Below are 16,897 nucleotides of genomic sequence, written 5' to 3'. Positions count from 1 at the left end.
TACTCTGAATCGCTCTACTACCAGCAATTTACCAGTTCCTCCGCCACACTCTCCAACGCAATGTCTCAAACTTCTTCTCAGAGTCCAGATAGCTGGATCGGAACTTTCTGCAACCTGGTCGGCCATGAATATTTTGCCGAAGTCAGCGAAGATTTCATCGAGGACGATTTCAACCTGACGGGATTGCAAGCCCAAGTGCCCATGTACAAGGATGCATTGGAAATGATACTTGATGTGGAACCGTCAGAAACCAATTCGTCAGCTCTGTCAGAAGAGGAGGAGGAAGAAGAGGAAGAAGAAGATGACGGCATTCTGGGCGATGAATTGGACGAGCCAACTGCGAATCAAAACGGGGCATCAAGGCGACAATCTGGAGGCCCAGCAGGCGGTAGAAGACATGGTCGGACCTCATCTGATACTTCAGTTATTGAGTCATCTGCGGAACTTCTGTATGGTCTGATACACGCCCGGTACATCACGTCAAGACCTGGGATTCAACAAATGATGGAGAAGTATGAATTGTCACATTTTGGTTTCTGCCCTCGGGTGTATTGTGCCGGGGCAAAAGTGTTGCCGGTCGGTCTGACGGACACCCCTGGGCAACAGACAGTCAAACTCTTTTGCCCGAGCTGTCTGGATGTCTACACTCCCCCGAACTCTAGATTTCAGGCCGTCGACGGTGCCTTTTTTGGGACGACGTTTCCATGCCTGTTCTTCATGTCCTACCCAGACTTAGACGTGGCCCCAATGAAGAAACGAAATCCCCGAGATCCCAGCGGCCAAGGAAATGATGATCTCGAAAGCACCTTGAGTCCCAACGAAGGGAATGCTACGCGTGGGGGCATAACGGCCAGTCGAAGTTCGAGCCTGACCCTACCTCAGGCCCCAGCGATTCCTGGTATCACATCGACCAAGGACGAGAAGACCTCTCTATCCGCGATGACTCAGAACACTTTACCTCCGCAACCAGCGACGATCAATGGGATCGCCACCCACAACCTTGCACCCGGTTTAGGGAAAGGTAAGATCTACGAGCCCAGAATTTACGGCTTCAAGGTGTCGGAACGAGCGAAGAGTGGACCCCGGATGCGTTGGCTCCGGTCTAAACCTCTAGACATTAATGAACTCGACGAAGCAAGACTATGGCATGAACGATATGGTGGCACAGTGGACGGTGACCCTGACGAAGAATTGCGGCGCCTTCCAGGAGGAACACAGGACAACGAAGATGTTGACGACGATGATGAAGAGGAGGGAGAAGAAGAGGAAGGGGACGACGGCGCTGGAGAAGGCGCTGACCAAGACGGAGATGCAATCATGGCCACCCAGGGCCAGAGTCAAACGCCCATGGCTCAAAGCAGTCAGCGGGGCAAGTCAAAACGAGAGCCTGATGCCGATGGGGATGCGTTAATGGCTAGTCAAAGTCAAGGCGGTGGTCGCGGCAAATCTCGACGGAAGCCAGGGACAAGGGGTCAAGGAGTCGACGTCTCTGTGCAACAAAGGGGTGAAGGAAATTGGATATGAGTATGGCAATAAACGAAGATGACGGACGATGATGCAGATGACAAACACAAGGTTGAATGAGCAAGGGTGCCCCCGAAAACCGCCCGGCACAAGAGTGAGCATGTCAACTGACTTTGATGGAATGAAAATGGGAAGAAGCGTGTCTTTGATTCGCAGTACAGCAAAGCATCTACTCTCCCAGGACTTGTGATCTTCCTTGCTGACGGCCTTCCCCAGCGGCGCAATGCTTGCAGATGTCCCCGAGGAATTTTGCAATACGCAGGAAAAGATGGACGGCGGAGGAGAGGTCCTAGGGTTCGAGTTCTTGCTAAGTTCGCTACCACTTATAACACGCATACTCGAAGCTCGCTCAAGCCTCGCTGCAATAGGAGAGTAACAGATTCTACGGCTCACAACAGCAGTAGGCAATGACGGAACCAGTACAGAGACTAGCAGCGTGCTAGATCAGATGGAAGATGATATTGCCGAAGGCGAAGAAGGACAGACAACAGCACTTGAAGTGGAATAATGGAGATCGACTGAAAACCCGGGATCCATACCGGGAACAAGGGGAGGGACGCGCGCTGATTGATTTGGGATATTGAATTCTCGCAGGAGGCAGACTTGTTGTTATTACACATAGTGGACTAAGGGCAGTATCTGGCATCTACCCTTCTCGCACACCATCTTCTCTCCCGGTTTTCTGTTCTTCACTTCTTCTCCTTTATCCTCCTTGGCGTTGGATCTTTCCCCCACACAAACACACACCATTCCATACCCTTTTGTGATTGTGTGCGCGCAGAAGAAAAAAAATGGTCACCATCCCCCAGAAGAGCAAAAAACTTAATCCACGAAGCAGCTCAACTCTGGTTCGTGGGTAAGTGAAACTCGCCCTTTCGGGTTGGTTTTTCTCGGCCGGCCGGTTATACTACAAATTTTATAAGTTGAGTCGAATGGCGGGGAGGGAGGGAGGGAGGTTCGATCGAGGAGGATTCGGAGGAGGTTCGAATCGAGGATCTGCTGCCTGCTAACCCGATTGTTAGTTTGACCTGACAGATCCTAGATTTTGTGTGTGTGGGCGTCCGATCGATCGAAGTGAGGCTCGAAGAGGGAGTCGTGGGGTTCGATTATCGTCTCGCCCTTTGTCGTAGGAAAGGGGGTCTTTGTGTGCCAGAATTTGGCGAGAGTGACATTATATGCTGCCTTTTTTTTTTATATATTTTCTGCTGGACCTACCTGGGGGACCCACGGCTGGGTTGGTGAAGGTAAGGCTGATGGGCGCAGGCAAGGCTGAAGCGTGTCTTGAAGGGGTGCGCACATCTTCACTGTTACTACGGGGGGGCGGGGAGGTGGGGATGCAACCCTTTGGCTATCGACGTCGACAACTCTACTGCTTCGAGCGTGTGTGATATGGGATGTGGAATGTGAGAGACTCCTGGAGACCTATTGACCAGCGCGTTTCGCTCCCAATCCTCCTGCTGCCCCTGTGGTCAACCAACCCATTTGTTGCAATATAAATATACCACTTGATACACGTGAGCAGATTTCCTACATTCAGCACTCCTCTCACGGCACACACCAAACACATGGTCGGAGACTCACTCCCTCGAAAGATCTGGACACCCTGCCTCGCTGGACTTTGGACTCGAGAGCGAGGCCTGCCGACGAGGTTGTTCGATACGAGACATACGAGACATACGAGATGCACAGGCATGTGAATCTTGGGGGGTTTATCTAAATATTCAGGGGGGGTCAGTTATTCGCAGCGGAAACAATGAATACGCTACCTCGTCTTACGCAAGGGGTTTTTTTGGGGGCGATGTCCTCTGTCAAGTCCGGGGACTATCATACAATGTATAGATCAATACCTGACACCCATGGTGATAGCCATGGCGAAACCCACGTACAAAGGTCACCTGTTGTATCGACAAGCAAATCCAGACGAGAAGGCCAGGAAAGTTGGCTAAAAACATTTCTTGACCTATTGACAAGAAGATCGTATAGTCCGTGGCATGGGCGGTTGTCGCTTGGGTACACCGACAAATGAACATGAACTTCTCTTCCCCCACGATGCATAGACTACGACCATGAAGAGATCTGACCACGACAAAGATTGGCCCGCCGATGGTGGATTGGCGAGGCGAAGTGCTTTCTTTGCAAGGGCAAAAAAGTGCAGCACAGCATTTGAAGCAGACTATCAATCAACAGGGTACACGAGGAAGCGGGAATCCAGAACTGCACAAAGGCTCTCACAAAGGCTCCCGATCTACAGATCGAGGGGGCTTATCTACACAATACTTCAAAAATCAACAATTAACCCTGTTTCCATGTTTTCAGGTCTCGACACCCTCATCGAAACCACCAATTCACACTGGCTGTGACACCGTCGCCAACGCCCTTGACACTGTGCCACCACCCTTTCGGCGTGAAGAGTGCATCACCAAGCCCAAGCGTCGTCTGCAGGCCATGGGCCCGGATGACTTCGTTGTAGATACTCGACGGGTTCCAAATGGCATCGTGGAGTGCCACTTTCTGTGGCCCGACCATCATCTCCTCGCCTCTGATTGCAGTGGAGAAGGATGTTGACGTTGGAGATAGTCGCGCGGTGACATCGTGATATAAAGCGTCACCAATCTGCGGCGGCAGGAGACGTATCGTCTTCTGCCCGGCTAGTTGGATGAACAAGTTCGGGTTCGGGTCGCGGTGTAATGGGGTGTAGGTTGGTGGGCGACCGAGCCAGAGGGACGAGGCGTAGATGTCGCCTTTTACTGTGCTGCCGTTCCTGTTGCTGCCGCTGGACGAGGAGGATGGGTGTAATACCTCGGGGACAGGGACGTCTGATCGTATTGAAACTGGCAGGGAGGAAAGATCGCACTGGGCGAGGTAGATTGACATGGAATTAACATCCCGGACTTGGTCGATGCCCGTCCTTGATTGTGGTGGCGGTGATTTGGAAAGATATGCGACCAGGATCTGCAGAGGCGCTTCGATGCGCTCAAATCCTTCACTCTCGCCGCCAGTGCCGGGAATGCTGCTGCCCTGACCGAGAACAGTGGCTGTTGAAGCATCCTTGGTGGTGATGGTGGTGGTGGTTATCTCCAGCGGCACAATTGTCGCTTCGTGCCCTGACCAGAACGACATCCGCAGTTCAGACGAGCGAGGGACATTGATAATCCCATCGCTGGACCGACGACCCTCTTCAGAATCACGGTCGGCGGTCACGTTGATGGTGGAGGAAGGGCTGAAAAGGCCATAGTCTGGGTTGTCGTTGTGGATGAACCATTTTGAGCAAGCCGGAGGCAGATGCGCCCTCGAACGAGGCAGACGTGCTGGTACATTCTGCTTGTATGCTTGGCTGAATACAGTCACATCCCAGGACGGAAGGGTGGGTACCTCCCGAATGCCACTGGCCTGGTGACTTGAGATGGAGGACTCGAAGCGACCACGGGGTAGTGACCGTGAGGAGGTGGATGCAGTAGTGGGTGTATGTCGCCTAAGAACTGAGCAACCCCTTATCCGGAGGCCGAGACATGGCATCTGTTGACTCTTGGGAGATGGCGATGTCCCGTTCTTCGTATCCGCCTGCGTATTGTGCTCGTGTTTGCACTGTAGGTAGAACGAACGCCTGCAAGTCATGGACTTGGACCAAGAGAAAAGCATCGGCAGCGCAGGCTCATTTCGGCGTGACTTGGCGCGGCCGCGTGAAACGAGGCTCTCAGTGGCTCTTACCTAGTCCAGATCTGGAGATGCCGACGAGCTATTATTACGAGGTACCTACGCACTACGCTTTCTTATCCGCCTTTGGTATCCCAGCTGTCCAAGCTTTTATGCATCAGGCCAACCAGACATGGCACCATCAATTGCGGGCTGTCTGACGACACAATCGCGTCCACCCCCTCCAATCACACCTTCTACGGGTTCCGCAAAGAAGGGCGCAGCCATGTGAGTTCGTATAACATCTGATCGGTGGTGGATAGGTGAGAGACCCGGAACATTTATTTCCTGTTTCCTTACCTTCACGGAGCTTCTGCTCTCTCAAGCTCTCCAGCATCGACACTCTTCGTGTGCTTCGCTACTCATTATCCTGCGTCGTAACATGGGGGCTCGGATCGACCGCATTCGCCATGGCGGGCCAGCCAACAAGCCTGGTTACACATTCTACCCAGTCCTGATCATCGGCGCCGGCGAGTCTGGCATTGCTATGGGCTGTAGACTGCGGCAGGTTCTGGGGTTCGATCAATTCCGTATCTTTGAGCGCAGGTCTGCCTTGGGAGGGACATGGCATACCAATCAGTATCCCGGTATTGCTTGCGATGTGTAAGTCTTTGGCCCTTTCCGTGTCCTTGCTCAATGGGGATGGGTTGCGTTTGAAAGATTCTGACGGTCCCTCGATCGACGAGAACCACAGCCCGGCTATCCTATACTCGTTCTCCTTCGCCCAGAACCCTCACTGGACATCCTTGTTCCCCTCGGGGCCGGAGATCATCCAGTACCTCTACGACGTATGCGAAAAGTTCGAGATCCTGGATAAGATCCAGCTCGACACCTCGGTCAAGGCGGTGCGTTGGATTGATGACGTCGAAGAGTGGGAAGTCGAGCTTGAACATCTCGCGCCGGGAGTTGGCGACTTGTCTACCCGTGAAAGGCGGGCGCTGGAGGCAGGGAACGGACCTAATTCCAAGACGGTCCTGCGCACAGAGATTGTGCGGGCAAAGGTGGTCTGCAGCGCCGTGGGCGGGCTGGTCGAACCAAAACCACCCCTCGAGGTCCCTGGGATTGACACGTTTGAAGGCGACATCGTCCACACTGCGCGCTGGGACCCCGACCTCAATATCCGGGGCAAAGACGTCATTGTCATTGGCACCGGTTGTTCAGCTGCCCAAGTCCTGCCTCAGCTCGTCAAGCCCGAACACGGCGCCAAACATGTCACCCAGCTGATGCGCTCGCCGCCGTGGGCCGTGCAATTCCTCCCTGCCGAAGCGCAGGAGTTCTGGAAGAAATGGATCCCGTTCCTGTCCACGTACATTCCGGGCTTCCAGAACGGCCTGCGCAAGTTGATGTTCGCCATGCTCGAGCTCGAGTTCGTCGAGCTGTTTACACCCAGCGAGGCCGCGAGGCAGCGACGGAAGAAGAAGGCCAAGGAGCTCCTGGCCTACCTCCACAAGACGGTGCCGGAGGAGTACCACGAGATCCTGACGCCGGACTATGAAGTCTTCTGCAAGAGACGCATCGTGGATGACGGGTGGTTCCAGTCCCTCTCCCTGCCCAACGTGGAGATCACCACGCTGCCCATCACATCTATTCAGCCGCGGTCGGTGACCCTGGGCCCTGGCCGCCTATACCCGCCCATGTCCAAGACGGATTCCAAAGCGCCCACCGAGCAGCGTACGGTGCCGGCCGACGTCATTATCATGGCCAATGGCTACGAGACCAACCAGTGGCTGCACCCGCTGGACGTGACGGGCCGGCAAGGGCGGTCGCTGTACAAGACGTGGGACGAGCGCGGCGGCGCCCAAGCGTACCTGGGCACCGCGATGGACGGGTTCCCCAACTTCTTCATGATCTTCGGCCCCAACACGGCGACGGGCCATAGCTCGGTGATCCTGGCGAGCGAGAACATGGTCAACTACTCGCTCAAGTTTATCGGGCCTGTCCTGCGCGGCGATGTCTCTACCGTCGAGGTCAAGGAGAGCGCCGAGCGCAAGTGGACGGCGGACCTGCAGCGCGAACTGCGCAACAGTGTCTTCATGTCCGGCGGCTGCGTCAACTGGTACAACGATGCCGCCACGGGTTGGAACGCCACCGTCTACCCGCGCACCCAGGTCGACTTCACCCTCCGCTGCATGTTCCCCGTCTGGCGCCACTGGGACCTCAAGTACACCACCAAGGGCCACGTCAAGCTCGCCGCCTCCCGCGCCCTCAGGCTCGCCGGCCTTGTCGGCCTCGTCTGGTCCATCGTCTTCACCCGCAAGCACGGCCTGCAGAGGACAAAGGACATCGTCCGCGAGCTGCTCAGAACAGGTGTACAAGGCGTTCGAGCCGTCCTGCTCAGGTTGAGATAGATAGATAGATAAATACTGCGTGGGCTTTCGTAAGACATTGGCGGGTCTGCGGAATACATACATAAGGGTCAGTAATACACGCCTATTCACGGAATACATCTATAGATCAAATCAGCGACGTCATCCCTCTTGCTCTCTTCCTCTCAATGAATGCTAGGTAGACAGGCCATCTGGTGCAAACTACAGGACACTCAAAGCTACACCCAGAAACCGATCATTCTAAACCAAACATTCATCTATTAGTATCATCTGAACCTCTCTTTTCCGATATCCCAAGGTCACGGGAGACCTAGCAGAGAGAGTCATAGGCGCATGCTCGCTTGCTCTATCTCTATATACAAAGCCCCTTTTTGGGATCAAAGCTGTCCATGTGAACAGCCAAGATGATACACTCGGAATAGGTCCCAAACTCGCGACATGCTTTTTGTGCCTGAACTCCTCCAATGCTCTCACACAATAATGTATCAGGAGAGACTCCCCTTCTTTGCCGGATCAAACAACACCGCAACAATCTCGTCGAGAATTGTAAAGACAAGATGCTGATTGAGTCGGGCGTTGTTCATGGTGGCCGTAATTCTTCTAGCAGCTGCTTGCGCATTGGCTCTTCCCACCACATTGCCAGCTAGATCGGGGATCAGCGTGGCCAACATCAGAGCTGCTTCCGACTTTGACTTCTTCTTCTCTGCCCCCGTTCGTGGTTTGGTTTCTCTCAGCTTGCCACCGCCGGGCCACATGGTTTCCTTCATCATGTCAATGTACTTGAGCAGTGACTCCTCCTGAACAAAGCCTGCAAAGATTTCGCGAATTTTGCGCTCAACCGTGCCTCCGAGCAGTTGATGGAGGACCACAATCACGGCACGACCACGCAGCCAGTTGTTGCCTCGATTCAACTCAAAAGTTTCGAGAAATATGTCACAGATTGGTTTCACAAAAGGTTCCAGTTCTTTGTCCTCGAAAGCTGCCAACTCGGCCTCGGCCTCGGCCACCGGCCCAGGCTCCAGAGGCACAATGTCAGCCTGGTTCATTCCCAACTGATTTGTGGCAGCCGATATCAGGTTCTGTCCGGCTACCGAGAGTTGGTCCAGGACCGACACATTACCCAGGAACTCGTCCATGCCCTCAGTGACAGAATTATAAATCCGGGTCACGATATCTTGTGCATTGGATTCTTTACTCGTGTCCTGGTGCGACTTGATGCTTGATTGTGAGAGAAACGAGCGCAGTTCTCTGCTGCGACATACATCTGGCATTTGGAGCAACTGCTGCAAATAATGTTCAAGTGCAAGACGTCGATTCTGCAGGAACTGCTTTTGAAGTTTCATGACAACCCTTCTTCTAGGAAATTCAAGATTCCTCGTGGAAGGATATCTGCGTCGTAGTCGTTGATGCAATTCATGGAATTCAGAATACCGTCGAGGAATTGCCCACGCTGCGGCTGGCATCTGATCACCAGCCTGCCTCTGAACTTCAATAACGTACAATGCAAATTCTCGCCCGTCGTCTTCTTTTCCCACCACAACGGACTTGATGGAGATGCTGGATCGACCGTACAAACTGTTGTCGCTTTCTTGGACAATGTATTGCTGACGTTGAAGTTCTTTCCGGCGGATTTCCCTTTGAAGACTTGATTTCGATTTGTTCAGAATACGCAGCTCGGCGACGTTGTTTGTTAGTTCTGCCTTGCGCGTCAATGTGTCCACCACCGATTCCTGGGCCACTAGGCGCTCTATGTCGTTGTTAAGAGCTGTAATCGCTTCGGCAAGACCGAGATCTCCGGGCGCAGCTTCGTGGATCTCATCTTCGTCTACGCCGTCTCCTTTACTGTCGTCATTGTCGACATATTCATCTTCGATGAACTTTTCTTCGTCAGGAAAGAGGTCGTTGTCGGTGAACACACCTATACGAGAGGAAGTATTGACAAGTCCAAGTGTTGCCAGGCTGGGTTTGGGTTTATTGGCCTGTTCGCTGCTGGGGATGTCGAGGGAGCTTCGCGGTGAGTCGAAGTTCTTCGAAGATTTGGTCACCGATACCGGGGAGCCAAACAGGGTATCGTCGTCGTAGCCCATTGTTTCGTCCATCGGACTGTCTGTCATGATGTTGTTCATTGCTGCCTCCATGTTCTCGATGACTTGACGCTGATCTAAGGACTCACCATTCAGAGACTCGTGTCCAAGGCTGTTAGTGGAATGTGCCAAGGGGTCAGTGTCGTAACCATCATCGAACAGGGGTGTGGAACCGCTAGACCGTTTGGCAAGATCTCCATCCTCAAATAATTTGGAGGAGGCCAGGCTTCGAACATCTGACGACGACACCGCAGCTCGCCTTAGATCCTTATTTCGTATGGCGAGTTGCGAACTGCTTCTTGTCATAGCCTGGGTTGGAGCTCTGGTCGTCTCTGCCCCAACCTGCCCGTTTCCCTCCGCAAGGTTACCCGTACTCTGCTGGCGAGGACGTGCGGCGGCCGCTTCGGCAGAAGCCAGAAATTTGTAGTAGAGATCAGATTTTCTAAAGTTTGGCAGGTGCCGTGTTTCTAGCTCTTCCAACACAGCCGACTGAGCGGCCAAGATGGCAGTTCTAGCGGCTCGATATTGTTGAGGAGTTGCTTTCCGACCAGCGGCCAGGAATGCCTTGATAGCGTCCCTGGATTCTTGTGGGATGTTGAGTTCTTCTTTCAGCATGTATTTTTCACTAATTTGAGCAATGTCCATACGATCTGCATCAGTCCAACTTTGTTGAATGCCGGGGTTTAACTCATCCCCAAAATCGTCCTCGAGAGGGTTGCGGAAGCCGTCGACCACCACCCAAAACTGGACCAAAGACATACGATTCTGACGATCCATATACTCCATGAAATATGACAATCCCGAGGCAGTGTGCATGATCTCCACCATGGACCACTCGCGAGGTTTTGAGGCTGGAATGGGGCGAGAGTCAAGCTGCGGTAGCGCCGCCGGCGGGACGGGTCCAGTTTGGGTGAGCTTTGCAATCTTTTGGTCCAGTACGCGTTTGGCCATTTCCAACCTTCGCAGATAGACGGGATCCTGACCTTCGACAAGGCTCTCGCGCTGAATCTGGCTAACGACCGAGTTCCGAAATCGCCGAGCATCCGATAGGTTCTTGGTTTTGCGAATGGCTCTAACAAATCGCTCAAAGGCGCGCTCGCTGTCATTGGGAGCTAAACGGGGCAACTCCTGGCCGGGTCTGTTTCTTGGGACTGGAGATGCGTGTTGATCCAAAGCCGCTCTCATTCTGCGCACTGTCTTTCGATCTTGTAATGCAGTACGCCCATATGCTTCAACAATTTGATTCCACGTATCCGGATCGGAAAGTAGCTGCATGATTGGAAACAGCACGGCGCCAGCGACAATTTCCTTCACCAGCACCAGAGTAGCGCGGCTGCCCATCATGCTCGGGGACAAAAGGTCCGGTAAAATGCGGACCAAGGTTTTCCGGAGATGTTCTTGCTGCACGGTCTTTGTGTCTGAGTAAGTAAGGGCCGCCGCAGGGTGTAGCTTGCCATCCTTGTACTTGGCTGCGATGGCCAATTCCAGTTCCTCTGATTCGGTGACATTGCGGTTCAGGCTGCGGCCTCGAACAGCTCGCTCGGCCTGATCAAAGTCACGCAGATGTGCGGTGATCAAGGGTACAATCTTGGACACGAGCACATTGACAATGTCCTCGGCGAGAATCCGGTCTCTAATCTCCACCAACGCGGCGCGAATGTTCCTATCCACCTCATTGACAAAAGTCGGACTCTTGGAGATGTTCTGGTACCAGGAAGAAACGAAGTCGCGAAGCGCAAGACCAATGAGAGCCTCGAGGGCTTGGGAGACCACAAAGGATTGGTCGTAGAGATGTAGGGGTTGGTATTGTTGGGAGACCCGGAGGACTGATATTTCGGGATCCCACTTCGGAGGAAGAAGGAAGGCAGGGGATACATTGGGAGGTGAGGACAGACTCTGACATGCCGGGCGCGACCGAGATACACTCAAGGTTACTGCAAGCAGAGTCACAAGAGTGACCAGGGAGCCAAGTGTGAAAGCGTAGCCCAGAAAGCGCAAGACGGGAAGGGCGCGGACTGCAAGACCCCAAGCGATGAACGCTGCAATGGCGGCAGACAAGACATGTCTTTGGGTGAGGTTCATTCTTGATCTCGAGACCAAGTCATGTTTGAAGAATCGGTATGGCTCCGCAGCCAGCCCGGTGGGGAGGAAGACGACAGCCTGACATTTACACCACCTCACGGGGCAGTCGGAAGGTGGGGAACGGAGAGGACATGCCGAGGATATTCTGCTGGCAGAGATCAAGCCGGGCTGTGAGCATCAGAGCTGAAGAGTAGATCAGAGCGAGAAACAATCAATATTATACGAGGTGTGACATGGATGGGCGATGGTGGTGATTAGCAAGGTGCCCAACTAGCGCAGCCTGGGCTGGAAAGGTGGAAAGGTGGAAGTCGCGATCGTCACACCTTCCCAATTAATGGCGGAGAACCGTGGTCACCTGCGGTCACCTGCGGCCACCACCGTGCACCACCGTGCAGCATCCAACCCGCCTAATGCATGATCTGCCCTTCCATCTCTTCTACTGGGTGACTGGTTACTTCCCCACGCCCCGTCGGCTTCTTTGGATCTCTTCTTGTTTGCAAGGGGAGGATGGTGAGTCAAAATCTTGTTGTTATTGCTTCTGCGACATGCAAAGGTAGCGTCCAGACGTCTCAGCCAATATCTTCCCATGCAGCCATGCTTCACTCCTGCCCGAGATGGATCCCAAGATCCAGGAACTCTTCCCCTCGCAGTAGCCGACTACCTTCAGACTCGCCTACCCTTACCATCACTTGCCCTGAGACACACCTTGAGCCTGGTAATTCGTTGTTCGCGTCGCGGCTCAAAGTTCCGAATCCACAGTGCATGTCTCCTACCCTTGATGGCTCCTGTATGTAAAAGATACCTCAAGGTACCCTGGCAGAAATCATCACTGATCCTCAGGTTCTCGCATGGGCTGTTACCTGTGGAGGGGACCGTCCAGTTTCCTCCGTCTCGTTGTCAATGTTTCCACCTGTAGCCGGCGATGCCCAAGAGCTTGCATTAGACAAGTGTGACATCGAGGAGCCGTGCGCGTGATTGAGCCAGAGCACAAAGAACACGGCAACCTGGTGCTGGAGTTTGATGGTGTGTGGGCTGCTTCCCCTTCTGGACCGTCATCTTCCTATCCCAGGCAGCTGGCTGCCAGAAAGAAGACCTTGGCCGGTCACCGCTAACAGCTTGCAAAGGCAATTCCTCGTATTGCACACTTCGTGCTGTCCTATTTTTCAGCTGGCCACAGTCGGAGCGTCCAGGAACGGCTGCCACAGTGCTCAGTTAAGCAAGGATCATTGTACGGTAGCACAAGACAGCCGAATACTTTTTACATCCACGATGCACTGGTTGCCTTGGACGTCTGACTGTCTCCACATGAGGCATCTTTGATCCTGCAGAGCATGCATGAAGTCGAATCGCCGCCAAACGAGCACGGGCGACCGCTAAGTCGATGCCTTGGACTTCCAATAACCCCGAGCAAGGCGTCGCGGATAGCTTTAGCATGCGCTTGATGTCGGAGCCGTGATGGGATTGCCAAACAAGTTTCATGGCTGCACAAGGGTACCGCTCTTCACCAAGTCAGTCACACGGGAGGGACCATCCCGATCGGGGCCCAACAAGTGGTGGACACAGCGCCTAAATCCTCCAGATCGATAGTATCCACATGACGCTAGGCACCGCCACACAGTTCAGAAGCAACCATTTTAGGTACAAATGGAGGGCGCCACAATATCCCCTCCATCCGCCCTCCCCCCGTGGCATTGCTGCTTGTTCCTGCGACTTGAGGGGACTTCCCAGGCGGCAGAGAGCGGAGAAGTCGTCCTTACAAAGTAGTATTCGCTCCGCGTGGGTTGACGGAACATTGGTCGACCTCGAAGCTTAATGGCTGTTCAGACTTCATCACAACTTCGGATTCAGCCTCCGTAATACAGGCAACATCTGGTGGCGCACACCTCTGTCTCTTGTCATCGATGCTGACCCGGCCATTCCCAATGCCTAGGTCTGGCGTGCGCCGAAATGCTTCTGAGGCCTTGCCAACATCCTCACGACGCACAGGTCAGGCGGTCATTCAGACACACTGAGCCCTTTGGGACCAAAATCTCTCATGCCGCAAGCCATCGCTTACCCATGACCACCTGTCAGAGACTTCCCGTTGATTGCCTTCCGGGCGTTCCACTACGAACAAAACAAGGTCATAAAAACTGACGATTATGCAAGTGCCATCATCAAAGCGGTGAATCCACCGACAATCCATATGCGAGCACGGGGACCGACACCCCAGTCACTCAAGCCGGGTGCGTTGGGTGCCATGCCTGCTAAACCCCCTCTACACGTTACAATGGGATTTTCTTTTGCATGTACGCTGTACGTAGTCGAAACTCCAGTCCGGCATCACCGTAAAGGGTGACATGACTACAGGGCGAACAAGGTGGGTCGAGTCGACACGCGAGCAAAAAGCAAGCACGAATACACGTTCCTGAGTAAGAATGACACGCTGGTATTGCCAGCCACAGACCCTGCTCAATGACATGGACTATCCAGCAGAAGGAGAGCCTTCGAGGAGAACTGTGCAGATCCCACAATGGCGCCTTTCGCTTCTGCGTGCAAAGACCGCGACCATGGCTCAATGCCGGAAAGTTTTCGACCTAAAAGCCACCCATCCAATGCAGGAAATGTTTCCAAACTGGCTGCGGTCTTATAACACCCTGTAACGGCTTACTCCGTGTTGTGGTATCTGGTCCACCAGCTGGGACAACAAAGCAATAACCCCCCCCCCCCAAGTATTTGCCGCATCTGTTATGTGTGGAGATGCGCAAGACAACAGGGAGTCTTCAACCCTCCAGCAGCCGTGCGTCCCGCTTCCGGCGTCGACTCGCAAAGGGCTGGTTGATCAGAGACTGCAACCCCCCAAAACAGGCGATCTTTTGAGAAATCACCCAATTTTCAGTGTCCATGTTGAAAGTTTGCAAAGACGTTGGTTGAGGAAGAAGGGCCTAGAGAACACCCACATACCAGCAATCGGAATTGTGCATTTCCACTGGGTTTCTTTACGGGACAGGTTTGGGCTGAGGAAGTTTTAGCCCGAGGCCCTAAGAAACCCTACTCCTAGGATTGCCAGCAAGCCCCTGGTTAGAGCCAACCACCCTGGAAACGCGGAACTGCAGGCTGCCCCTTCCGGGGAATCCAGCTTCCCCGTCGAACGGTGCAAACAGGCACCCCCCAGCTTCGAAAAGCCCACAAATGGTCCTATCGTGGATGGTTGACAGCACGCTGGATGGACCATTGAAGAATATCACCAGGGCTTGTCGTTCGTCAGCCTTCGAGTACCGAGTAGAGCACGAGAGTTTGGGAAACGAGTCTGGACGAGTTTCTTCGCCCTTGCGACGCTGCACTCTGAGCGAACACCCGAACCTCCGAAGCCTGAGCGGCTTGCCTTTGGGGTGAGACGCCTCTTGTCAAGCCGTTCGCGTTACGCACTCCCTCATCCCCATGTGCTCTTCCTTGGGCTTCAAGCCTTTGGACAGGGCTAGTCTTGCCTGAGTTAGGTGGTGCAACCGAGCTTGAACCGCCTTCGATTCCTGAAGCTCGTTGACGAAAGAACCTTCCGGGGCGTGTCTTACTGGGGCCGTGGGACTCAAACCTGTTCTCTGCAAATCTCAAACTCCCCGTTGGCTTGCATCTCTGGCCCCTCTCCCACTTTTGTCTTGCCAGGAAACACACAAGCCGACAAAAATCGAGGCATTCCTCCCCTGCTCCCCAGGGCATCCGGAGACATGCTCCCGCAATGCTATTCTCGGCTAATAGATCATTTCATCATGCCGCCCATCAAGGAATCATTCGTCTGGAAAATGTGACCGAACGGTCAACGATGAGCCCTTCGATGCAGAGCTAGGGCGGGTAACCCTGGACCATCTGCCCCCCTCAAGGGTGTGGCCCATGCTCTCTCAGACACCCCTGTCAACGACTATGCCACTCTCTGACCACTACTGTTGCTATCTTGTTCTTATCCAAGACCACTTGTCCTTTCTCCTCCCACAAAATCCACACACCCTTTTCATCATGCAGGCCGCAGTAGTGCTCGATGTCAAGCAGACGGCTCGCTTGCGGACTGCTACCCTCCACCATTGGCCGCTTCGCCTGTTCGTCCTGGCTTTCGAGCGTCTTGCTCACACGCACCTCCCTTCTCCGTGCCTGCACCAGCACCGCGCCGCCGATCTGCAAGCCGGACCTCCACCGCCTGTGTCGCTCAGCTGACCCAAGATCGTGCTGCACTTCTCGAGTCGTGCTTCTCCTTTCCCCCTGCTTTCTTACTGCTCCTGGATGAGTTGGGAGAACCGGCGTGAGCTAGCTGTGCGAGTCCACTGGCCGCATTCAATGTATCAATAATGTGTTCCACACTGTATCGACTGCATCTGGTGGGCCCTGGGATGACCTCCCTCGCTCCCCCAAAAGGCCAACGGCACCAACGGGACATTGACGAGCGAGGCTGACTGCCTTCGCGTCGGCAGAGTGGCGAGGTGACACAGCGCCAGGGACCGACGCCCTGCCCTTGTCCCTGTGCGTCGCTCATCTCTGTCAATCGCTTGCCTTGCAGACTTGCTAACGATCGCACCGCAATTTTTGAGATATCCAGCTTGCCCGATTCATTGCTGCGAGCCTGGCACGCTGGCTATCTCTTCCTTGTCCGTCTCTCCTTGGGTGCGGTCTCGTCAAGGTCTATCGGCCCAGGGAAGTTTGGGTGGTTCCGCTCCCTGGCGAGCCCAGACATCACGCACCTCTCTCAAACGGGCAGCGCTAACCCGATAACTAGGGGAAAGAAATAGACAAGGCCACATGGGTCGAGCTGCAGAGGCGCAAAGCGGGCACGTAAGTTTTAACCATCCCATTCCCCACAACGATCACAGAGCATCCGGTCCTTTGCGTAGAAAGGCAACCAATTCCTCACCCTTCATCTACACTGGGCTATCCTCTTACCTCTGCTCTGGTTCTCCTAGGATGTCTTCGTCTATTTAGTTCCCTTCGTCTCTGTCTCTGTCCGGCTGGGCTAGTCAATTGCAGTATGGCTGTTGAATGAGTCTTTCTCTCACTCTGGGGTTGGATTCTTACGTTTGCGCAACCATCAGCCTGCCGGGACATGATTGGCTTGTCCGTCATTTTGCCCAAGTAGACAGGCCCACGACCTGTTTATATTGACAGGGTGGACTCGCAGAGTAGAGTCCTGTCTTTCCAGCTTCACCTGAACGTCACCTAGACTTG

At 54.0% G+C, this 16,897-nt stretch overlaps 4 protein-coding genes across 4 annotated transcripts; 2 read left to right on the top strand and 2 right to left on the bottom strand.

Annotated features, from left to right (window-relative positions):
• Positions 1 to 60: 60 nt before the first annotated feature.
• Z517_00957 (uncharacterized protein) lies at positions 61 to 1,524 on the top strand (the record flags this gene model as incomplete). The annotated part of the gene is made up of 1 exon (XM_013433919.1): positions 61 to 1,524. The coding sequence occupies one exon, from the start codon at positions 61 to 63 to the stop codon at positions 1,522 to 1,524; it is 1,464 nt and encodes a 487-aa protein (XP_013289373.1).
• A 2,328-nt stretch (positions 1,525 to 3,852) lies between these two features.
• Positions 3,853 to 5,040, bottom strand: Z517_00956 (uncharacterized protein; the record flags this gene model as incomplete). The annotated part of the gene is made up of 1 exon (XM_013433918.1): positions 3,853 to 5,040. The coding sequence occupies one exon, from the start codon at positions 5,038 to 5,040 to the stop codon at positions 3,853 to 3,855; it is 1,188 nt and encodes a 395-aa protein (XP_013289372.1).
• Positions 5,041 to 5,599: 559 nt separating this feature from the next.
• On the top strand, positions 5,600 to 7,565 carry Z517_00955 (uncharacterized protein; the record flags this gene model as incomplete). The annotated part of the gene is made up of 2 exons (XM_013433917.1): positions 5,600 to 5,820; positions 5,912 to 7,565. The coding sequence occupies 2 exons, from the start codon at positions 5,600 to 5,602 to the stop codon at positions 7,563 to 7,565; spliced, it is 1,875 nt and encodes a 624-aa protein (XP_013289371.1).
• Positions 7,566 to 8,029: 464 nt separating this feature from the next.
• Positions 8,030 to 11,710, bottom strand: Z517_00954 (uncharacterized protein; the record flags this gene model as incomplete). The annotated part of the gene is made up of 1 exon (XM_013433916.1): positions 8,030 to 11,710. The coding sequence occupies one exon, from the start codon at positions 11,708 to 11,710 to the stop codon at positions 8,030 to 8,032; it is 3,681 nt and encodes a 1,226-aa protein (XP_013289370.1).
• Between the last annotated feature and the right edge of the window lie 5,187 nt (positions 11,711 to 16,897).

The sequence above is a fragment of the Fonsecaea pedrosoi genome, assembly GCF_000835455.1.
Source record: "Fonsecaea pedrosoi CBS 271.37 unplaced genomic scaffold supercont1.1, whole genome shotgun sequence".
NCBI lineage: Eukaryota > Fungi > Ascomycota > Eurotiomycetes > Chaetothyriales > Herpotrichiellaceae > Fonsecaea > Fonsecaea pedrosoi.
The sequence above is the reverse complement of the archived record's forward strand: the minus strand, read 5'-3'. Positions and strand labels throughout refer to the sequence as shown.